We start from the raw sequence: 24407 nt of genomic DNA, 5'->3' as shown, positions 1-24407 counted from the left end.
CGTACTTAACTCCTTACCACCAGGTCTTCGTGACCAAACCCAATAATGATCAAACGGTCATTTGCATAATCACGCGGATAACATGCTCATTGTCGATCCGGGGCCGTTAACGCGATGATTATTAATTATATCGGCGTTACACACGCCAAGACCCCCGAACATCTCTTGGCGCCCGGCCAAGTCTCCTCCTCTGCACATATAGCAAAAAGCTCCGCGGGATGTCGAAGGCCACACACTATATGTAAAGTAGACTCTAAGCGCTCGTTTCTTGTTCCAAGCGTCGCATTAAAAAAATATATTGTTTGGTAAAACGAAAAACAACAACGTGAGCACTGATTACCTGTTAACGCTTTCGCTAATCGAGTACTCGGACTCTTTGCGGAAGCCGCACATCCTCGAGTCCAGTCCGACGACGCTTGTGCAAGCTTTGGCGACGAGTTCAAAGGCTTCGCCGACTGGAACACGCAACGGCGATTTTACAATTGCATTATAGAAAAAGAGAGGGATGAACTTGGTGGGGGAGGAAAAAAAAAAGGAGACGCGTGCCAGGGGCGCTGTCGATGGAAAGATTTACCGATCGTCCCGAAATCGTTGTTGGAGCACTCGAGCTCGAGTTTGGAGAACTTGACGCGGCCGGAGGCCAAAACTTCCGCGATGCCCATCCCACCGTCGGCTCCCAAGCTGCAACCGCTGATGTTCAGATGTTCCAGGGAAGTGGATCTCAAGAGCACTGGAAAATAATAATGCGGTTTTTACCACCCACCCCCTTTTTTTATTTTTTTTTCTTGCATAGCGTGTATACCGGAGATGTTTGGGCGAGGAACTGTACAGGCGTGTTATTTATTGTCGAATCGAGAGTGTTTTTCTCTGGTTCTGTGCGAAGAGCTTGCGTGCTGATGTAATCGTTGGGTATGAGAGGGATTATGCGAAAAAAGTTGTTTTCTGGGTCTGGAAAAACGTAACTTTACCTTTTTTTGGGTATGGCAATTTTATGGATTTTTAAATGGACAATTCTTTCTTCACGCGTAAAGTTGCTGACAAATTTTTTTGTTTGTCACCATTTTACGTAACAGTGCAATACATTTTTGCAACAAAATGTTTTAAGTAGTAGTCAAATAAAAAAAATTTTTTTTAACAAAAGTAATGCGGTTCTTGAAAAAATTTATACTGCAAAACAATTTAAAAAAATCTGTGCCCAAGTCTGCCCCTCTTTTGGACCTAAACAATTTTTCCAACACGTAATTCAAATGTTGTGCTGTATTAGGTACTTTTTTTGTGTTTTTTAATCTAGGTTGCGTCAATCCAAGAATTTATATTTAATTTTTTTTTTAAGTCTTCTTGATTCATTGTAAGATGGTAATTGTTGTAAATAGTTTTAATCTAGTCCAATAGTTTTTCAGTAAAAAAAAATTCGCGAGTACGCAAAAACGTACACTATGAAAGTTTGCACTAAATAAGTTAGTACAAAGTATATTAAATAACTTAAAAAGTACATAATCTGTAATACTACGTGTAAGATTCAGAAAATCTTGTCACACGATCAAAAATTTTCTCGGACAATTGCGACAAAAAACTGTTTTGGATTAAACCACTTGGATTTTTTTTAGCATTATGTCTCGCGATACTTTTTCAATTTTTAATAAAACAGATGAGAAAATCAAGTAAAAATCATCAAGTTACCGATCCGCACTTCTCGCAAGATAATTTTTGATCAGACCTGTACGGGTACTTGTATAAGTTTGAGTTATATTAAAAAAAAAAAAAAAAAAAAAAAAAAAAAAATACAAACGAGCAGCAACATGCAGAGCACCGTCATCGCCGAGCGGATTAAGCCTAAGGTCGAGATGTCTGATGCCATTATCGCCGCGAGCCCCAACCGCCCGAGGACCGTCGCTGTCATCGAGTATACCAAACACAATGCCGGCAAGGCCTTCCGAGCCGATGCCGCAGTTGACGAGCCTCAACAATCTCGGCTGACGCTCGGCCAGAAATCCACCGATCGCCAAGCCACCGGCGTCTCCCAGCTTGCAGTGCGACAAATCAATCTCCTGAACCTGTGTGAAAAAAAAACAAAACTATGGTTATATTACATAGTTGTGTATAGGTGTGTGTCCTCCTAAAAAAAAAAAAAAAAAAATTAGAAACCAAATTTATGCGCGTGGGTAATGAATAATCGATAAAACTTTCGCCCCAACTAGGATGAAGGCAGGAAAACTTTTAGTTGGCGTATACCCTCGTTGGTTCTGGAATTCGCATTAAAATCTCATCCGCAGTGCTCAGACTCTGCGGCAACGGTCTATAATTGAAATCAATCCTGCGAGTTGGGAACAATTCAACTACGCGATCCGAAAATCGCGAGGTTTTGTTAAGTATTATACATCTTCTCGTCTGGTAGGGTATGCTTGGGAGAATCTTTATCTCCTCACATATATACGAAGCGTAAAAGTTTTTTCAAGTTTAATTGATTTTGTTTTTTAGTTTACAGTGAAAAGAAGTGAAAAGAAAAATAAAAAATTATTAATTACGCACAGTTATTTTATGGATTTAATAAACGATAGCAACATTTTTTACTCATCATTTACAATACAACGTAACAAAATATGTGGAATGTATATTTTATAGTATATTAAATTTTATATTGAAACATTTAAAGTCTGTATGTATACATAACAGAAATTTTTTTTTTTGGTGACGTAAAGATTCGTTTCGAGTTATCAGTTTCAAGAGAATGTCATTAGAATGTTTATCATTGTTAGATAAAATTTGGAACTTTAGCCGTAAATTAATTAAAATGACGTCATGTGCGTTCAATGTATAATTTAAAAACATTTTTTATCTACATTTAATTCTACAGGTAGTGTAAGTAATCGTCACTTCAAATGTTTTTACAGTAATTATTAACGGAAGCAGTATAACGTTTTAAATACGGTAGTAGTAAAAGTGTAAGTATATGGTTGTCGAAAAAGTATCTTGTTGTGAAATATTTTTTCGCGTAGATAACCCAGTACGTATGTGTAAGAGAAGGAATTTTCAAAAACATTTGTGTACCATAAGTGCAAGCAAACCAAGAAATAAACACACGACCTACAATTAACATTCCTCCTGCGCAGTTGTATCTATGTTGTGTACACGTACAAACAGTTGGAAGCTTACGTTGGAGTTAACGGCGAGCCCTTGGAGAATAGCAGCTGCTCTCGGCTGGTCCAAATAACTCCTGGTGAGACTGAATTTACTCAGATGCTCGAGATTCTTCACTCCGCGGCTGATTCGCAAGGCATCTTCTATGGAAAGTCTTTCAAAGAAAACAGTAAAAGAGATTTCATCCGTGATTGCTCATTTGTGTACGTATAGTAATTTTATTACGTTAATGAAAATTTTGTTCCGCATATCGCGTCAGAAACAAATTTAAAATATCCTATTTGTGACAAATAAATGTTATTCCGATTGAACTCGTTTTATTTATTGTGTTGGGAAATAATATAACATGTATATAACATTATTATGAACGATAATAATAATAATAATGATGATGATAACAATAATAAAGATAAAGGTAATGATAAAATAATTATAAATAGATTAACCAACGTCGTTTAATTTTTTTTTTCTTCTAACTTTGAGAATTCGTATTTCTATTCACCAAGAAGTAAATTCCATCACGTTATACATTCAAAGTTGATGGAAATGCGAAAATGTTAAGTGGCATTTGTATAGAACAAATATTGGGTGTTTTGCGAATGAGTGACAGTTGCTGAATCAAGTCTCTAAGCAAAAAGACCAATAATTTATGTTAAAGTAACATAATATGTACTTATAGTTTTTAAAGGTGACGCATGGCAATTTTTTGGAAAAGCAAAGTTATTCGCGTACATATTTAGAGAAAAAAAAAAAGACGTGAGATATCAGATATCGGAAAAACTCTGAAGAAATGTATCTACATCTGCCCAACCATATAGTTTATAGTTGTACCCATCCAAGGCGTACACGCTTCAGCCAAACGACTACCAATTGTACTACGATCTTAAAAAAATACCCCGTAAATCTGTCGCATTTAAAAATGATTAAACAATAAAATATGTACCTAGTACCTATTGTACAAAAGTATAGAATTGAAAAAATCCAGAAAACAGATATAGATAAAAGGTGATTTTCGAATCACCGGCGTGACATATCGTACATTGATCGCCCGAGTGTTGACAGCAAAAAATTCGGTGTTAATAGCATTTAAATGACACGAGCAACGGCCGCCATCAGTCAGGCATCTGGTGCCTCCAGTTGATTACACGTTCTCATTCCGACAAGTTCCTCTTCCTCGATGGACTCCGACTCGTCCGACAGCTTCGTCGCGACGAAATCCGCCTTCGATACTTCCTGCGCCCACCACATCGCCAAAATCAACACCGCCGACCACGACACCGTCCTCTGGTCCATCGAACTGTCCTACCTCGACTGCGACGACGACGACCTTGTAGTATCCGACTGCTTCCACGCCATGGAGCACGAGTGGCGCCTGCGACTACACCCAAAGCCGTCCAAGGTGTCCGTGGACCTCGTGTGCCTGGGCGGCCAAGGCGCCAGGGCGCGCCTCCACCTGTCGCTCCTCAACCGCGACAACCTCCACGTGGCCCACTCGTCGGGCATGACGTGCATGTGCTTCGAAGCCTACGTCCCCGCCAACGTGGCCAACTTCCGGAGGACCGAACTCCGCGAGATTCTGACCAAAGTCCTGGTGCTCTGCGAAATCAAGCCCTTCGAGGGCAACCCCCGCGGAGTGGACTTGCGGATCGAGAAGTTCTTCCAGTGCGAGGAGTTTGCCGACGTGAGGATATCGGTGGGTGGTCGGGAGATACGGGCCCACGCGGTGGTGTTGGCGAGCAAGAGCGCGGTGTTTAGCTGCCAGTTGGGCCGGTCGTCGAGGTCCGGGAGGAAGGGCGACCTGGTGGTGGAGTCGGACGGTACGGGGTACGAGGCGATGGTGGAGTTGGTACGGTACTTTTACGCGGGGAGGGTTTGCGGGCTCGACGGGATCGCCGAGGAGTTGATGGTGGCAGCGTTCGAGTACGCCGTTTGGGACTTGGTTTCGGTGTGCGAGGAGCGCTTGGTGGAGCGGCTGTGCCGGGGTAACGCGGCTCGCCACTTGAAGTTGGCGCTCAGGTGCAACGCGACCGAGCTGAGGGAGAGGGCTTTGGAGATGATCGGGGAGTGCTGACGGAGGATTATTCGATCGAAGTATTTTGAATCGCACAACCACCGCTGCGAAACAACTGTCCGAGTTTCATACGGGCTAGGCTTCGAGGTGGCATGTGCAGCATTTTTTTTTTTTCTTTTCATGGGTCATAGTGTTACCTTTTTTTTTGATTCAGTTCTTTTATTCAACCATAATTTCTGATTGTGTTCAATAAGCTCATAGTAAAAAACAACCATTGATCTTAGAGCATCGGGTGTTGGTTACATTCTGTGAGATATATGTATATATATATACATAGGAGTGACAGCTTGGATATAACGCCTGTAACGTTTCATTGTTCAACTTGGTGCGAAACACTAAAACGCATTACTATTAAAAATAGAGTCATCAAAGAGCCATTATGTAAATGCCTTAGATTATACCGAATATTAAAATTTTTTTTTTGTCCATTCATCAATTGTACGTGTGTTTCTTTAATGTTAAAACGTAAAGTGTTGTTTAAATTGTACTTTTATCATGTCAAAAAACTTTTACAAATAAAATTGAAGTTTAAAAGGTATCTTTCTATTATAGATATTAACACAAGTATAACACAAATGCAATACATACAGGTAGAAAAAAAAAAAAAAAAAAAAAAAAAAACGATAACGATAAGCATGGAAATAATGATTGACAAAAACTCACCTTTAATTCCTGTACGACTGATATACTTAATTAAGCAACGTATTTTTTTCTTTTTTTCTTTGTACGACTCTAACCGGCGGATGATGACGTGTGGGTGGAACTAAGTATATCATGCAACAATCACGCGAGGCGGGTGGTTTTTGCCCGAGTGTGAATACAAGTAGTCACGCGAGAGACAATCAATGAGCAAAAACATAGAAAACCCGGGTGCAATCACGAGAAGGTGAAGTTTGCACACCGAGTACGTGTCAAAAAGTGGCTTGTAAGTGCCTATGTAGTGATAGACTCGATGCATATAGGGGCATGTGTCCCAATTATGGCCTCCCTAAGAAAAATGTATCGGATCATAATAAATAATACTTAGATAGTTTAAAATTGTCTTTATTTCATGAACATTTTTTTTTCTTATGTAAAGATTTTTTTTTTTTTCTGAATCAAAAAACCGAAACAAACAAAAATTTGCTGTACAACCCATTGTGACCCCTCTGAGAACATTAATTAAACTTTTTGTGATTCAATACGTTGTCATCATATTTTTCTAGCTTCCTAAACAATTTCATTGCCGAAAATACTTTTAATACATCATTTTATTTGTGGACATATTACTGAATGCTGCTATATATAACATCAAAGCAATTTTTTTCTAATAACTGACTTGTTTGGATTACCAATAATTGTTCAAGCCATAACAGAAACAGGATCCATAATTGGGACATGCGCCCTAATTACTATTTAGAGTTTGTAAAAAAAAAAAAAAAAAAAAAACTCCCGCAAAATTAAAAGCACATGAATGACTATTGTACTGAATTAATGGACTCACTGAAAGTCCTGCCACTCGACAAAGTCGCTGCTGTAAACGACGCCCACGTTGATACCAATGCGACGCAGGTGCGGTAGGTTGTCGAGGATGAGGTCGAGCGGTATGACGCTCACCATCTCGTTCTGCAACCAAGCGTCCGAGGCACCTGGACTATCCTTGGATGATTGTGCATCCTCGTCATCGCCTACCGGTGGTATCGGCCGCGGCTTCAATCTGTTGGCCCATTGTTTTGAACATTTCGTAGAAATTACGGATAATTAGGTGAAAATTTAATTTTGAGCTCACGTCGATTAAGCATCCCACTTATTGTATAATTTTGGGCAATAGAAGCGTCTATTTAAAGTCGGGCGTATTTTTAATCAATAATTCAGGTTGGGAGTATATTTGTGGCGCACTGGCGCCGATATCTATTTTGGAATTTTACGATCGATTTCTGGTGCGATAATGCCCGCATGTTTGGCAATTAATTTTTACTACTCTTACGTAATTGAAGTCGCGTGCAAACGCTGCTTTCGAATGGACAGAGGTGTATATAGATTGGTTGACTTGGTAATTTCAATGCCTTGAAAATTGGAATGAAAATTGATGATTAATATATTTTATGCAACAGGCTTATGGTTTTTTCAACGATTTAAATCAAAATTTCGATGCCCTGAATAAAGTGCATTCTTTTCGCTTATCAAAATTTTCAACTCATTACTATTCGTTCAAAATTTTATTATTTTCATTTATTTATTTTATTATTTAATACGAGAAAAATTGTTTTTCCATCAGATAAGTGCCGTACATTTTATAGATATTAAAATTATTCGCAAAGAATTTTTTTTTTCTAAATATAAAAGTACTTGTTAAAATACTTTGACCATTTTCGATCTACATTTTTTTTCTCTTTCAAATTCCATATACATTGTGTTTGCTGGGAAAATTTTTCGCAAAACACTGTGATTAAGGTAATAGTCTAACAAAAAACAAAAAAATCTTCAATAATGTATAAAATTATATCTCAAAAAAAATAGAGAAAGTAATATACTATAACGGCAAAAAAAAAAAATTTCGTTTCGATGCCGAGAGAGGGAGAGAGTCTCTACACCAATATCAGCTAGGAAACTAGATTGGACCGAAGCCAAAGACAGTGACATTTGAGAAATTAATTTTAAGATCCCTGTCTTGCAAGAGGGAGGAAAAATAGGGAGCTGCAGGTAAGTACACTTGATTCGGGCCCGTTTAATTCATCGACAAGCGAAACGGACAAACGAACGAGGTCAAGACGCGACTCCCCTTCCAGCTTCTCTCGCGGGAGAGAGGCATCAAAGTCATCGGGGCGCAGTGACCCAAAAGTGCAGCCAGCTACCGGCAACTCGAAATTTCAATCGAGCGCGTCAAACTTAAATTGCCCCGCCGACGATGGACAGGGTTTTGTTGTAAGTGTTGTGTGTCGGGTGTGATCAGCGGGGGTGCCAAAAACAGGGGTTGGTTCGAAAGTTTGCGGCCTCCGAGGCCTCATTTAACTCGTTTTACGATCGTGACGTCCAAGTTTAATTGCGAGAGAGAACCAAGACGAACAATGGGAAAAAAAGGCCAGACATTGCGGCCGGATTTAGTACTCGGGAGCTTTGTTTTTCCGATCTTGTTTCATTAATCAATTTCAACGTGAAACAATTACTTTTGCGTCTGAAAGTGTTACCAAAAAATATACTCTATGATTGACTGAAAAAACACTTCATCACACGGCTTTTTTTTTGCTTCCTCGAAAAAGTATAAAACATATTTTTTCATCCTCTCGAAGAGTTGCAACAATTATAGTTCAGTAGATTTTTTATGATAGTATAAATCGAAGTCGCCAATAAATTTTCAACAGGTAGAGTTAAATTTTAAAAAACCATATATCTGTCATTTGTGATGTTGATTCCTGACACTATTTGATTTTTGAACACATAATATACATTGTATAGATTAAAATTTTTTCTCAATGTTGTACCTAGTCGCACTTTTTGATGCACAAACAAAAAAACAAAAAAAAAATGTTTGGATTTCGCTATAGCACACAGCGATAGCCTGTATACATCGTGCCCTGAGTAGTACTCGAGAAAATGTCGTAAAAGACAGTGGAAAGAAAGGGAGATATGGCGGGGTAAGGCGAGGTAATGAAATCCAAAGTGATGCTTGCCTGTGGGGGAGTAGCTGGCGGAGCTCGAGGGCTTGCACGTGCTCGCGCACGAGCTCGAGTAGTGCCCTGCACTCGTCGCTTTTGGCTTCGAAGTACGCCGGATCCAAGCCCTCCAGGTACTCCGACAAGTGGCGCTCGCAGTAGAGCTGCAGCCAGCAGTCACCGTGAGCCGATGGATCGTTGAACTTCCATCTTTTTTTTCCCCCCCCCCCATAAATTGTTGCGTGGATAAACATTCCATCATTAGTTTATATACTTTTTTGTTCGGGATCATAACGGGTCCGACATTTCGAGCGCTCGCCCGGAGCATCTAAAGACTTCTGTAATACCATAGAAATAACTAGCAAACGCGAAAAAATCATTGAAAAAGGTGTTCTTTAGCGTTTGAACTGGAAAGACTAGACCAACGTCATATTAGTCGTTTAATATTTTTAGTTTCTCAAAAATGCTCTGAGCGAGCGCTCGCAACTTTGTCTCGATAAAATATAAAAATAATACAAAAATGATGAAATAAAAAAAATATCTTCACTCCAATGCTTGTAGGGGTAACTTTTAGAATTTTTAACATCTCCATACAGGAGCATCTTATATATCCGTTACGCGAACTATATATATATACACAGTAAAGTTCACAGTGGGTGGTGATGTTACGTATATATACTGTACAAGCGGGTGCATGACATTTGTCCACCCTCCGAAAACGTTTTAAAGTTGGCAACCATGAGTTAGGTACTAGTAGTATACCACTCTTATCGACCGAATCCACGGCGGTAGGTTTAAAAACATGAGGCTCACACCACAAAGACAGCCTAACAACTGATCTTATTATAATTAGTCTCATAAGTCCATCGCGCTTAATTACGTGGCCTTGAAGACCCATCTTTTTATCGGGATTTCGTATTTTAGAGTTTTTTTTAAGTTTCAATTTCTTTGATAATGAGTGATCTTGCAAACAATCATATAACTTTTAGTTAATAGACGTTACAGAAATTTCAAATAGCCTGGTTCTCAAGCGCGAGATCTATTTCACAAAATATCGCAAGCACGCAGGCAATCTTTTATTGGTTCTTCGCGTTAGAAAGCTTCTTAGAATAGCTAGCGCCTGTACGCATAAACAATAATGCCAATGGTAATATAGTTATTGAAATCTATTAAAAAATAAACGCGTCTATTTACTTGACACGAAGTATCGCAAGCTCGCAAACCGATTTTTATCACAATCACATTTTTGCGATTATACACTTATTTTTAAATTCAATAAGTGTATCGATGAGTAAACGTTTGTATAACTATATAACAAGTAGTATTCCATATTTGTAAACATAAAAACTTGTTCAGTTTCCAAGCGTACAGTCTATAGTGTGAAATATTGAAAGCACGCAGACAAATTTTCATCCGATTTTTGCGTTCTGTAACTCATTTGAAAATTAAAATTTTCTGAAATTCATTTGTGTATTTAATATTTTCATTAGCAATTAATAAATGGTAAAAAATAAAACGCGTCCGGTTCCCAAGCATAGGTTTCATTGTATTACACGTAATATTAAATTTTTTGCACTAAATTTTTTTTTTAAGCTATTTATTATAAACTACGAGTTGTAACTAATCCCAAGTATATAGTCTCAATGAACCGAGTAAAGTTAATAATATTTGAATAACGCTCTATGTATAATCGCTTTAATTCCAAGCGGCTTATTCCCAGTAATTCACTGCGCACGCTCATCAGAACTTTTGTTTATTATCTAAATAAACAAAGTCCCAAGCAGGTAATCCCCAGTTATCCAATGCAAGCACATATACCTGGATTCATTATTAATTAACACATAAACAAACACTTAACGTGCTAATTTCTGGAGTCATGGCGGCCTTGAATGGCCATACTTAGAAGCTTTTCTTCAAAAGTTAAGGATACGTATAAAACATACAAGTAGGTACAACTTATGCAAAATAAAAGTTAAAATTTAATCAACCGAAGGATACACAAGCAAAGGTTAAGCTTCTGTGCATACTATGAACATGTGTAAGTTTTAAGAGTCAGTATGATCGTATCGTATGTTAGTTCAATTGGATGCGTCTTTTGTTTTGGACCCACGGATCATGAGTTCAAGACCCACTGCCAGCAATTTTTTTTATTTTCTTTTTTATTTAACATTTGAAAATATTTAGATTTTTATTCATTAATAAATTATTAACTACAGGACCGAGTGCATGAATAAAAACCTCACTCCAGTAACTCCTTACGCACAGTTTTTAAATAAACTTATTACTTACTCGTAATTTGAAGAAATTTATTGCTGGCTAACCGATACGCTCCACCGCCAGGACTTTTGTTTCTACATTATAAATAAACCAAATTTCCAGCAGCTCTCATCAAGTAACCGGATGCGCTTGCTTGTCCACACGTTTTTTTATTAGGTAAATGATCAGCACGTCTAGAAAGCAATAACCAGTAATCAGAAGCACACGCTTGCGTGCACTTCAAGTATATGAAACTTTCAAAGCCTTATCCATAATAATTTTAATCGCTCACTCGCATGCACTTTCGTTTGTTAATTGTGTTTTATAAATTTTAGAAGCCTATTATCATACAACTCGAAGCGCTTGATCGTGCGCGCTTTTATTTATATATTAAGTTTTTTTACATTTTTAGAGCCTCATCAAGAATATTTGAAAGCGCTTGCTCGTGCGCGCTTTTTTTTATTTATAAATTTTTTGAAAATCTTGAAAGCCTACTTTAAATTCTTCTGATGCGCTTGCTTGTGCGAGCTTTTTTTTATTTATTAATAATTTTTTAATTTTGAGAGCCTCATCTAGAATACTTGAAAGCGCTTGCTCGTGCGCGCTTTTCTTAATTTATTAATTATTTTTCAGTTTTGAGAGCCTCATCAAGAATATTTGAAAGCGCTTGCTCGTGCGCGCTTTTTTTTATTTATAAATTTTTTGAAAATCTTAAAAGCCTACTTTAAAATCTTCTGACGTGCTTGCTTGTGCGAGCTTTTTTTTATTTATTAATAATTTTTTAATTTTGAGAGTCTCATCTAGAATATTTGACAGCGCTTGCTCGTGCGCGCTTTTTTTTATTTATAAATTTTTTGAAAATCTTGAAAGCCTACTTTAAATTCTTCTGACGTGCTTGCTTGTGCGAGCTTTTTTTTATTTATTAATAATTTTTTAATTTTGAGAGTCTCATCTAGAATATTTGACAGCGCTTGCTCGTGCGCGCTTTTTTTTATTTATTGAGCATTTTTAAATTTGAGAGCCCCATCTAAATTTTTCTACAGCACTTGATTGTGCGAGCTTTTATTCATCTGCGCTTTTAAACATTTAAGATAAGGCTTTCGAGATTTTCAAAAAATTTATAAATAAAGAAAAGCGCCCACAAGCAAGCGCTTTAAGGTACTGAAGGTGAGGCTCATATGTTACAAATAACTTAGCAGATGAATAAAAGCTCGCACAATCAAGTGCTGTAGAAAAATTTAGATGGGGCTCTCAAATTTAAAAATGCTCAATAAATAAAAAAAAGCGCGCACGAGCAAGCGCTGTCAAATATTCTAGATGAGACTCTTAAAATTGAAAAATTATTAATAAATGAAAAAAAGCTCGCACAAGCAAGCACGTCAGAAGAATTTAAAGTAGGCTTTCAAGATTTTCAAAAAATTTATAAATAAAAAAAAGCGCGCACGAGCAAGCGCTGTCAAATATTCTAGATGAGACTCTCAAAATTAAAAAATTATTAATAAATAAAAAAAAGCTCGCACAAGCAAGCACGTCAGAAGATTTTAAAGTAGGCTTTTAAGATTTTCAAAAAATTTATAAATAAAAAAAAGCGCGCACGAGCAAGCGCTTTCAAATATTCTTGATGAGGCTCTCAAAACTGAAAAATAATTAATAAATTAAGAAAAGCGCGCACGAGCAAGCGCTTTCAAGTATTCTAGATGAGGCTCTCAAAATTAAAAAATTATTAATAAATAAAAAAAAGCTCGCACAAGCAAGCGCATCAGAAGAATTTAAAGTAGGCTTTCAAGATTTTCAAAAAATTTATAAATAAAAAAAAGCGCGCACGAGCAAGCGCTTTCAAATATTCTTGATGAGGCTCTAAAAATGTAAAAAAACTTAATATATAAATAAAAGCGCGCACGATCAAGCGCTTCGAGTTGTATGATAATAGGCTTCTAAAATTTATAAAACACAATTAACAAACGAAAGTGCATGCGAGTGAGCGATTAAAATTATTATGGATAAGGCTTTGAAAGTTTCATATACTTGAAGTGCACGCAAGCGTGTGCTTCTGATTACTGGTTATTGCTTTCTAGACGTGCTGATCATTTACCTAATAAAAAAACGTGTGGACAAGCAAGCGCATCCGGTTACTTGATGAGAGCTGCTGGAAATTTGGTTTATTTATAATGTAGAAACAAAAGTCCTGGCGGTGGAGCGTATCGGTTAGCCAGCAATAAATTTCTTCAAATTACGAGTAAGTAATAAGTTTATTTAAAAACTGTGCGTAAGGAGTTACTGGAGTGAGGTTTTTATTCATGCACTCGGTCCTGTAGTTAATAATTTATTAATGAATAAAAATCTAAATATTTTCAAATGTTAAATAAAAAAGAAAATAAAAAAAATTGCTGGCAGTGGGTCTTGAACTCATGATCCGTGGGTCCAAAACAAAAGACGCATCCAATTGAACTAACATACGATACGATCATACTGACTCTTAAAACTTACACATGTTCATAGTATGCACAGAAGCTTAACCTTTGCTTGTGTATCCTTCGGTTGATTAAATTTTAACTTTTATTTTGCATAAGTTGTACCTACTTGTATGTTTTATACGTATCCTTAACTTTTGAAGAAAAGCTTCTAAGTATGGCCATTCAAGGCCGCCATGACTCCAGAAATTAGCACGTTAAGTGTTTGTTTATGTGTTAATTAATAATGAATCCAGGTATATGTGCTTGCATTGGATAACTGGGGATTACCTGCTTGGGACTTTGTTTATTTAGATAATAAACAAAAGTTCTGATGAGCGTGCGCAGTGAATTACTGGGAATAAGCCGCTTGGAATTAAAGCGATTATACATAGAGCGTTATTCAAATATTATTAACTTTACTCGGTTCATTGAGACTATATACTTGGGATTAGTTACAACTCGTAGTTTATAATAAATAGCTTAAAAAAAAAATTTAGTGCAAAAAATTTAATATTACGTGTAATACAATGAAACCTATGCTTGGGAACCGGACGCGTTTTATTTTTTACCATTTATTAATTGCTAATGAAAATATTAAATACACAAATGAATTTCAGAAAATTTTAATTTTCAAATGAGTTACAGAACGCAAAAATCGGATGAAAATTTGTCTGCGTGCTTTCAATATTTCACACTATAGACTGTACGCTTGGAAACTGAACAAGTTTTTATGTTTACAAATATGGAATACTACTTGTTATATAGTTATACAAACGTTTACTCATCGATACACTTATTGAATTTAAAAATAAGTGTATAATCGCAAAAATGTGATTGTGATAAAAATCGGTTTGCGAGCTTGCGATACTTCGTGTCAAGTAAATAGACGCGTTTATTTTTTAATAGATTTCAATAACTATATTACCATTGGCATTATTGTTTATGCGTACAGGCGCTAGCTATTCTAAGAAGCTTTCTAACGCGAAGAACCAATAAAAGATTGCCTGCGTGCTTGCGATATTTTGTGAAATAGATCTCGCGCTTGAGAACCAGGCTATTTGAAATTTCTGTAACGTCTATTAACTAAAAGTTATATGATTGTTTGCAAGATCACTCATTATCAAAGAAATTGAAACTTAAAAAAAACTCTAAAATACGAAATCCCGATAAAAAGATGGGTCTTCAAGGCCACGTAATTAAGCGCGATGGACTTATGAGACTAATTATAATAAGATCAGTTGTTAGGCTGTCTTTGTGGTGTGAGCCTCATGTTTTTAAACCTACCGCCGTGGATTCGGTCGATAAGAGTGGTTTACTACTAGTACCTAACTCATGGTTGCCAACTTTAAAACGTTTTCGGAGGGTGGACATATGTCATGCACCCGTACAAGCGGGTGCACGATTTGGCCAAACGCCCGGACATGCAAGCGCGTGTACCTATATGTGGTATACATATTCATGCCGCCACGATGTTATTAATCACCCGGAGCATTCGGATGTTTTCATGCGCGACGATGCTGCTGTAGGTACATTATATAGTGCTCCGGAAACTTGTCCCGATGTGCAGTGTCTGTATTTTTTTTTTTTTTTTTTTTTTTTCAGAGGGAGAGAAAAATTTTTCCCGTGCTTTTTATTTATCGGTACAAACTGCCCGTACAGCTGCGAGGCGAAATTTTTCAAATTGTTCGATATTTATCCCCGGAAGTGCGAGTATATATACGCCGCGGCCTGTACGTTAAAAATAAAAAAATTAAATAAAAAAATCTGCATTTTACACCCTTCCGATAAATATGTCACGCGCGTTGAACGTTTTCCCGGAAAAATGTCTCTCCCCCGGCTATTCGTTCGGCGCATGGGGTGTCCTCCGGTACAGTGCCTCTTTTTTGGAGTTTAAAGCTGTGGATTTGCATTAATTTTTTTTTCATACAAAAATATGATGTAATTATAATTTAGATGAAAAAAATTATCACAACTACACGGTCTTTTATAGTTTTAGAGCTTTCAGCTCGAAATCAATAGGTAAAAAATAAATTTGTGAGTACAGCACTTGCTTTACTATAAGTATAGCTTAAAAAAAAAAAAAAAAAAAAAATCAGATCGTAAGCCGATTAACCGATTTTTTACTTTAACGATCAGCCTGCGACAACCTCGAGATTATCGAACATCCTCCCAAAATTTACGAGCCAAACTCCCCTGTATGGTTTTATTCTTTACGACATGATATATACATCAAAAAAGAGTTACACGAGCTCAAAATTCCCGTCTCGAGTGTTGCCGTAAGTGCGCTTTTCTAATTAAATAAAAAAAAAAAAAAAAAAAAAAAAAAAACACTCCCACCTAGCGTGTGCCGCTCTTTGCCAGTAGTGCTGGTGGGGCACAGCCTTGACGGCGACCTCGAAGGGCAGCTCGGCGCTCAGTAACTCGAGCAAGTGGTCCCGATCGTCCAAAGTGGGCAGCTCGTCCAGCAAGGGCTTGCTCAGCCAGTTCTCGGCTATGGCACGCAAAGCTTGGCACCCCAACTGCTCGACCAGACCACCGTCCCAGTCTTTGTTTTCCGAGCGCAAGGTGCGGCCTTGCTCACCAGGCAGCAGGAGAGTCTCCTCGGAACACCTTTTTTTTTGTTTTTTTTTTTTAATTTTAGAGAATTTGTTGTTTATTGATTTGCCATCAACAGAGTATGTTTTGGGGAGTATTACGGAGGCTGGTACAATAATAAATAACAAAATAACTTTATACGTGATTTCATCGCGTACTATAGATAAATTGTATGACTATAGTTCGCGTTGAACAGACAAAGAAAAATAATTATTCAATGCAAACGTGCTTTGTCGTTATTGTAACAATCAGTGTCATGTAAGATTATATATTTACAAAAGTGCGTTTTCACATATATTATCTTTGTTGTTGTTGTTTTTTTAAAGAATATTGAAAAAAAAGGGGGATAGGTTTCGTGGCTTACCTGAACGCCTCGAAAGCGTGAGCTGGTATAGTGTGGGGCACGCGCATGATGACTTTTTTTTTCCTTTAATGGCAGGTCCAAGTATTCAATGGGTTCCTCGTCTGTTTTGTGCTTACAGGAGTGTCCCGAGGGCCTCGTTCACGAGGAATCCTTCAAGGACATCTACGCCAAGTTCTTCCCGCACGGCAGTGAGTACCTATTACATATGTTTGCAAATTCATTTGAATTTTATCATAATTATACGCGAGACGATTATAATTATCAATAAACGTGACAACTTTCGCGCAAACAATTTCATACACATATATACAGTGTATAGTCCTGCAGCTTCCACGCGTGTATAATACATATGGAATTCGAGTACAGTTTTTCTCCCTTGGTATAAAAATTTTTCAAGCGATTATTTCATTGTGTAAATTTGTCTTTCCACCAGACGCGGCTCCCTACGCCCATTATGTGTTCAAAGCGTTCGACGTCAACTGCAGCGGCGCCATAAGCTTCAGGGTAAGGCCTCGTGTGCACCTGTAGGTGGAATGAAAAAAGAAAAAAAAAAAAAAAAAAAAAAACACTTGCCTAATATATTTTTGGAGTGCAGGACCTGCTGGTGACGCTGTCGACGTTGCTACGCGGTAGCATATACGAAAAGCTGCGCTGGACGTTCAAGCTGTACGACATAAACGGGGACGGTTGCATAACGCGGGGCGAGCTCGGCGAGGTGGTAACGGCCGTGCACGACTTGATGGGCCGCAAGCACCGCGAGACCGAGGAGAGACAGGCGCGCGAGCAACTCGACAGGGTCTTCCGGAAACTCGACCTCAACCAGGACGGCGTTATCACCATCGAGGAGTTCATGGAGAGTTGTCTCAAGGTATACACGTAGCAACGAGAAATTCAATTTTTTTTTTTTTTTTTTTTTTTTCCCCCCAACTCGTGCCATTACGTTTGTTATGCCGTCAACTGGGGCATCTGATAATTTCGCGCAGTTATGAACTCCAGTAAGGGCTCTGATGTACCTCGTTATCTCTGTGGGCCAACATTGCCATTTGTATGGCATTTTTAATTGTCATCCTCGCACAAGGGTGTACAGTAGTGACGAATAATGATGATAATAGTGACACGGTGGCCGAGTTGAGTCAATATAAAAATTATATACGATTGCAATTAAACGCGGAGAAATTATTCAATCGCGTGTGTAAGATTCGTTTGCGTCGCTTCGATCGTGCATACGTGTTTTTTAATTTTTTAATCAATTAAGGGAAAAAAAGATAAATGGATTTTTCAAACAATCAACAATTTTACGCTATTTTAAATATTAACACAAAATGGCTTACTACAGCACGTGAAAGGTCCCTCTAAACACGTGCACTGCGAGTATTTATGGGTGGAATTCGGGACGGGAATGCTCGGTATACTAGAACAGACTTTTTCGTGTCTTCGAAATAAATCGTTTAATTTAATAGAAGCGACGTGTTTGAAGCGTGTAGTTAAACATTTCTGTGTTTTTTTTTTTTTGTTTGTTTTACAAAATGGATAGCTGCATAGTGTTGATAATATATAAAATCGTTGCTTCGTTAACTAACTCGTCTATTCTATTGAACTATGAACAATTTTTGTTCTTCAACGATTGACACAAGTAGGCTGTATAGAGTAAAACATTTCAGAGATTTTTTACATTTATACATTTACAGTTTTATACATTTAGTTGTCTTTAAAAATCAGCTATCAACACAATAACCGCAATACGTTTTGTAAAATCAAAAATATAATTTCGATCTTTACACTGCAAATCCAAGTGTTTTTTTTTTTTTTTAACTTACATATCAACTTGATTTTTGCGAGAGTAATTCATATACTTTACTCGCTATATAAAAACTTGCTAAAACAACCATTTTTACCTTGAGATGAAAATTTTCATTTTTAGTGTATACACACGCTTTAAACGTGTAATTAACGATAAACCCCTTAGATGTACAGTGCAAAGATGAAAAAATAATTTTTTCAAATTTTTCAACAAATTTATTGACAAAAGAGCCGCCTCGTACAAAAACTACATGTTTTTTCAAAGAATATAACGTACGAAAAGGGGGCCCTTGAACCATATATAGTGGAAAAAAAAAAAACTGAAAGTCAAACGAGTACACACGCGCACACGAATTGCAGGACGAAGTGATAACGCGCTCGCTGGCGATGTTCGACGGGGACCTCTGATCTCCGGAGGATGAGGAGGCCGACCGGAGCGCGGAGGGTAGCCCATCGGCCCTCGGTGCCACCTCCGCCTGCGCCGGTGCCTCCTCGGCCACGTCGACCCTGGCGACCACGACGACACCCGGCGCGGCCAACGACCCCACGAGGCAACCCCCCGCGCCAACCAACCCCCTGCAAAGGAGCCGCGGCGCCCCGAGCGACGTGCTCTCAGCCACCGCCACCTGGTCGACTTTTTCCTCGTCCTCGCCCTCGCCGCCCCCCTACCACGAGCTAAGGCGCGTCACCACCAGCGTCACCAGCTCCGTCGCCGCCAACGCACCCGCACCCCCCGCCCCCGGCACCAGCTCCAACGGCTCAAGGCCCGACTACTCCACCTCGTCCCTACTGTGCTAGACGACCACGTGCGACTGACGCCTATACATTTGTATAATATTTACGATGTGCGCGCTCCTCGAACAACCGTGTTGGACAACTTTTTTCTTTTTTTTTTTTTTTTCTTTTTTTTTCATTTATTTCGACTCAAAAGGAAAAGTAAAAAAAAAAAAAAAAAAAAAAGTAAAAGATAACAATAAATCGTTTCACTCGTTTTTTTGATAAAATTCTTTTTTTTTTTTTTTTCCTTTTCCTCTTGGGCTCGAGTGAATGAGCCTGGTACCTATACTTCATTTGTATAAATGATCATCCAAAACGCGAGTTAAAACCAATGCGACGGAACACACGCGCATACAACGTGTACATAACTTATATAGGAGCACACAATTTTATTGTCTTCCCAGGGGTGCGCGATGGTACGACGTACAACTTGGGCGTGTATATAAAAGACACACACACACACACAGCGAAACTGAATGGAAAAAAGAAAAAGAAAGGGACATTTTTCGTTTTTGTAAATAAGATTAAAAACGCGATACGAATAAATACAAACAGCGGCGAACGAGTGACGACTATATGATAATATTATTGTATTGTACTTATACCTCTGTGTACTGTGTATACCGTTACAATATATTGTGGTGACTTGGAAGGTGTGGCCGTGACATAAATATATCCAAAAAAGCATACATATGTGGAGATGTTCGCGAAGAGTGTGTGTATCGGTCGGTCAGGAGTTTGAAAGGCAGTCATTGATAAGGAGCGAGTAAAAAAAAAATCATAGGAAATTGTAAGAGAGGATGTACGCATCCATGAGTGTAGCTGCAGCACTTGCGATAACGGGGGACGAGGAGCCTGTTATTGTTGTTGTTGTTGTTGTTATTGTTGTTGTTGTTGTTTTTGTTGTTGTTGTTGTATGACCCGAGTATGTTGATACATGACATATGTGCCAAATCGTTTTAGGAGTTATTAAGTAAGAGTTAAAATTATCGATGCTAAACGACAATTGTTAAAGTAAGGAATTTTAATGAAAACAAAAAAACAAAAAAAAAAAAAGAAAAAACAATCTACGTTACATGTAATACGCGTGGCTGTGAATCCAAGAGCGTCCAAAGAGTAAAATAATGAAATTGTAAAAGTGAATGAATAAAATAATTGTCAAAAAGCGTGGGATGGATGACGATGAACACGGGATACTTTTAAACGAGGAAAACAAAAAAAGAAAAAAAAAAAAGGTAAATTTTTTAATTATAATAAGAAAACACCAATACGATTCGAGACCGAGGGGTTGTCGTGAACCGGAATGACGAAAAATTTCGCAACAACAATCAAAATCACAAAGAAGAAATCTACGTACGTTGGTCGTTCGTACAAATTCGCGTGTCGTAAATTGCAATATTGAAAAAAAAAAAAAAAAATCACGTTTAATAGGTAAGAAATGATTTATCACACGAGTGCAAGGACGAGTATCATCCGCGCCTCTGAACACTTCATCGCGAGTGCAATTTTTTTTTTTTCAGTTTATAATAACAATAACCGATTTCGGATATCATTTAACGATTCTTTAAAAAACTTTTGTTTTTTTTTTGTGAAAAATAGCCGCTATTTGAGTCTTGTGTAATGTCAATGTGGGTAGAGAAAAAAAAATTTTGTCAACCAAAAGGAGCACTTCTTAATTAAGCTCATTAAAAAATTCTAAAAAAATTACTTGTACGATCTTAGATCCAGTTTTAGCTACGTATAATAGTTTTTTATCGAATCAAAACCATAAAGTGAAATTTTTCGATTAAGAAGTAAAAAAAAAAAAAAAAAAAAAAAATTAGCTTGAAAAAGTACGGCAAGTACAGCACTCCAAAATCACATGCATAAAAGGACGAAAGAGAAGAGGAGCGTGTTCACACGTAAAAAAAGGGGCAAAGAGTAGTTCAAACGTATACGTAGAGTAAAACGTGCCGCCGATCGTAATCTTAAGAAATTTCGAGAAACACGAGGAATCATCTTCGAGACTTTAATACATGAAAAATACAATATACATGTATAATAATATGCGCACGTAAATATAAAACCATGTTAAAAAAAAAAAAAAAAAAATTAAAAACTATCAGCAGTTCGTAGGAGGTGATCGTTATCGACTAATAATCGGTACAGAGTATTGTCACATTCGTGTGTGTGCCGAATTCCATAGAGGGCAGTGAATAGTCGATTTTTTTATCGTTCAAATAGTTGTAATAAATTAATTACGTTGTTTGTAATTATAGAGCAATCGCTCGGATATAAAAAAAAAAAATTTAATAACTACGGATTCTCTCATGACTCTTGAATCGATGAGATTTAAGGCTACATAATTTCGCATAATTTTTAGACGGTTAGCCGTGTTCACTAGCCATTCGTATCATATTATGAATAGTACGTGAAAAATAATTAAATAAAAATTCGTAGGATAAATTTTGTGAAGTTCATCGTCAGGGTAGCTAATCGATTAAGCACGTTATTATGAAATTTCGTACTAGCAAAAATTGATTTGTGTAAAAAAAGTAATACACATTTCACTAAAGTTGATTAAAGTAGATTAAAAACAAAAAAAATTTTTAAAATCGTGTGGTTACAATTTTTCTCGTGTAGTTACAGTTGTAGCTGTAATTTTGTATCTCTTGTATTTTATTCGTACACAATGAAATTAAATTAATTAACTTACAAGTAACTTTTTTTTTGTCTAATATTATTGTACTATTCGAATCTATAAATTGTTAATTGATGCATAAATATCTTCTAAAAATCGTTAGGAGTGGATTTTTACTTCGGTGTTCAGGTTACATAAGTATAAATTGGTAATAATAATTGCAATGTAAATATACTTACTTTTTAACAAATTTTTAAAAAACTACATAAACTTCATTCATTCTACTACTTCGCGTTAATGATTGTTTGACTCACGATGTAACGGCACTTTGACAATTACTCAATTTCAAATTTACTTTGGAACAGAAAAAATATATTAGGACTAAAATAAGTAGAGAAAAATACGTATATTCCAGGTTAGTTTGAGTGTAAAAGAAATGGTGACATAAACAAATGTGTGTTGCCACGGCGATTGTGTTTACCTGGACGACGAATCTGATTGTTCAGTTTCGATCAAACTCTTGCGCATAAAATAAGTATACTTATGTACCTACATACACAAAATAATATTCATTTTCCAATATTTTGTTTTGTTTCAGTGAGTTACTATTTATTCATTAGTATTAGTTAATTGTTTGGTTGCTCAAATATTTTGTTAGTTACGTTATTTTATTTGTTTTATTGTATACTGAAAAAAATTTGTCAATCCAAATAAACATTTATTTGAATAAAAAACAAAAAATATTTATTTAAAAAAAAAATAAATATCACGCTATGCACATTAGATATTACGTTGTAAAGAAACTATTTATTTTATTGAAATTATTATTAATTGATGTACATAAAATTTTTTTTATTAATATAAAGGATTATTTGGGTTGACAAAGTTTTTTTTCAGTGTAAATTTCTTTAATAAAAACAAGTACTTGAATTATAACTAGTTTCCAAGTGGCATGGTGATATTATTCATTTATTTAAATTACTTTTGTTTTAATAAGTTTTTGAGTTGCGCCACACACAATCACTACAATCAGTACCTGCACACGTTAACCTGTTAATTATCTCTGCAAAGATGTATAAATATTTCTATTGTTTGTTGAGCATTTTTCAGCTAATCAAGCACAGAAAATATGTGGTTATAAATTATGCATGTACAAGTATTCCAAATGGTGAAGGCTAAATCTTAAAAAAATATTTCCCAAAAGTTAAAACTCTCGCTAAAACTGTAGATCTACTTAAATACCTAAATATAACTTTTAAAAGAAAAAAAAAAAAAAAATAGAGGGATAAGACAAATTTTAACGTTACCTATTTTTTTCCTTTCAAATTTTGTAGAAATAAAATTTAAACACATGGAATTTCCTTGATTAATCAAAATAACGTAAAAACACACCCTTTCAGTTCTACGAGGACAAAGAAAGTAAAATGTAAGATAAAAAGAAATAAAAAAAAAAAAAAAAAAACCCTCATTCCTTTTTCCACGCATGTGTTTTATACCCATACAGAGACAATGTGCTTAGCAATTTTCTGACGTCGAGCTCGACCTTGACCTTTATCATACCACTTTCACTTTCTTGTAACATGATTTCCATCTCGAAAGCCTTTTTTTCTGCTATTGTGAAGGTTGCGTGAGACCGACCATTTCTGTTGCCTATAAAAAAATAACTGTTCGTTCTTCGAATGCTTAAAAATGTTCTTGATTTGACGGATTCATACTCCTTATTCGGAAAAAAAAGAATTTATTAACAACTAAAACTTTTGCAACAATAAAAAAAAACTAACATCAAAAACGTGTATTCCCTTTTTTTATAACTTGAAACATAACTGAGATTTTGAAACAGCTATACAATGCATTTTTCTACTACTTTTAAAAATACACCTAATAAATTTTTCAAAATTTTTGGGACAACACACTTGCGATTAATGAACGATAAAATTTTTTTAGGACAATTATAATTTTAAAAAAACCTATCGTACTTTGTCGTACAATTCATACTTTATTTGTTAAAAAATAACTGGCTTTATTACCTCGTCATACAAACACTTTTCTACATGCAAAAAATTTTGTTCTCACTGTACAAATTTTATATTAGTTATTAAATTTTTTTATGAAATAACGAATTAACAATCTACAACAAATGACAATTTTTAAATAAAATTTAAGCTTTAAAAATGACGAATAAATCACTAAAAATATGTAAATCGACCCTTTACTTTTAAAATAAGAAAATCAAATTACCTTTTCATTTTTTTTTTCACACAGTAAATGAGGTATAAAAAAATACAAAGTAGCAGAGATAGCCGAGTTGTAGTGTTTTTGGAAATACGTGTAACAATAAAAACAATTTTCGATGGTTTTTCCGACATAGATAATTAATCAAAAATATAACAGCAGTCCTAGCTCTTTCTCTATACGTATATTAAAATAAAGAGTACATGGCTCTTAAAGTCACTGCAGAAAGAAAAATTTCAAACTAGCCCGTCGGTCAATAAAAAGCCGATTCAGACAGATAACTTTAGTCAATTCGTCACGCGATCGATCATACGATCGCGATACTCTAAGAATTTAAAATAAAAAAAATTATTACCTTGTACTATCCTATAATTATGTGATGAGGTTATAGGACAGTGCGTGTGAGTATTTTATGCATTTGGCAATTATTAATAAAAAAATTAGTCGTAGAAGTAAAAATAACAACGTC

General features: G+C 36.3%; 2 protein-coding genes across 2 annotated transcripts in view; one reads left to right on the top strand and one right to left on the bottom strand.

Moving 5' to 3' along the window:
• The window catches only part of LOC106642707 (A-type potassium channel modulatory protein KCNIP1), a 51951-nt gene extending 32777 nt beyond the window's left edge, over nucleotides 1-19174 (top strand). Inside the window, exons 2-5 of the mRNA XM_089595338.1 lie at nucleotides 16628-16697; nucleotides 16943-17013; nucleotides 17105-17377; nucleotides 18670-19174. Coding sequence (XP_089451464.1) covers nucleotides 16628-16697; nucleotides 16943-17013; nucleotides 17105-17377; nucleotides 18670-18717 — 462 coding nt within the window. The 3' untranslated portion in view covers nucleotides 18718-19174. The remainder of the gene's footprint in view (nucleotides 1-16627; nucleotides 16698-16942; nucleotides 17014-17104; nucleotides 17378-18669) is intronic.
• LOC149373961 (dynein regulatory complex subunit 5) lies at nucleotides 337-16556 on the bottom strand. Its single transcript, XM_089595423.1, has 8 exons — nucleotides 16510-16556; nucleotides 15888-16160; nucleotides 8860-9051; nucleotides 6693-6905; nucleotides 3154-3292; nucleotides 1790-2054; nucleotides 575-730; nucleotides 337-455 (listed from the first exon to the last, which is right to left on the bottom strand). The coding sequence occupies exons 1-8, from the start codon at nucleotides 16554-16556 to the stop codon at nucleotides 337-339; spliced, it is 1404 nt and encodes a 467-aa protein (XP_089451549.1).
• Nucleotides 19175-24407: the final 5233 nt, after the last annotated feature.

Source organism: Copidosoma floridanum, unplaced genomic scaffold (assembly GCF_036245765.1).
Source record: "Copidosoma floridanum isolate Cflo_tuat_1 unplaced genomic scaffold, Cflo_Japanese_pri ptg000025l, whole genome shotgun sequence".
Lineage (NCBI taxonomy): Eukaryota > Metazoa > Arthropoda > Insecta > Hymenoptera > Encyrtidae > Copidosoma > Copidosoma floridanum.
The sequence above is the reverse complement of the archived record's forward strand: the minus strand, read 5'-3'. Positions and strand labels throughout refer to the sequence as shown.

Excerpts from the sequence above, each read along its gene's own strand:
- LOC149373961 (XM_089595423.1), bottom strand. The coding sequence starts at position 16,556 with ATGCGCGTGCCCCACACTATACCAGCTCACGCTTTCGAGGCGTTCAG. Across the intron at positions 16,161-16,509 it reads CACGCTTTCGAGGCGTTCAG|GTGTTCCGAGGAGACTCTCC; the intron begins GTAAGCCACGAA and ends ACAAAAAAAAAG. Across the intron at positions 731-1,789 it reads TGCTCTGCATGTTGCTGCTC|TGCTCTTGAGATCCACTTCC; the intron begins GTTTGTATTTTT and ends ATTATTTTCCAG.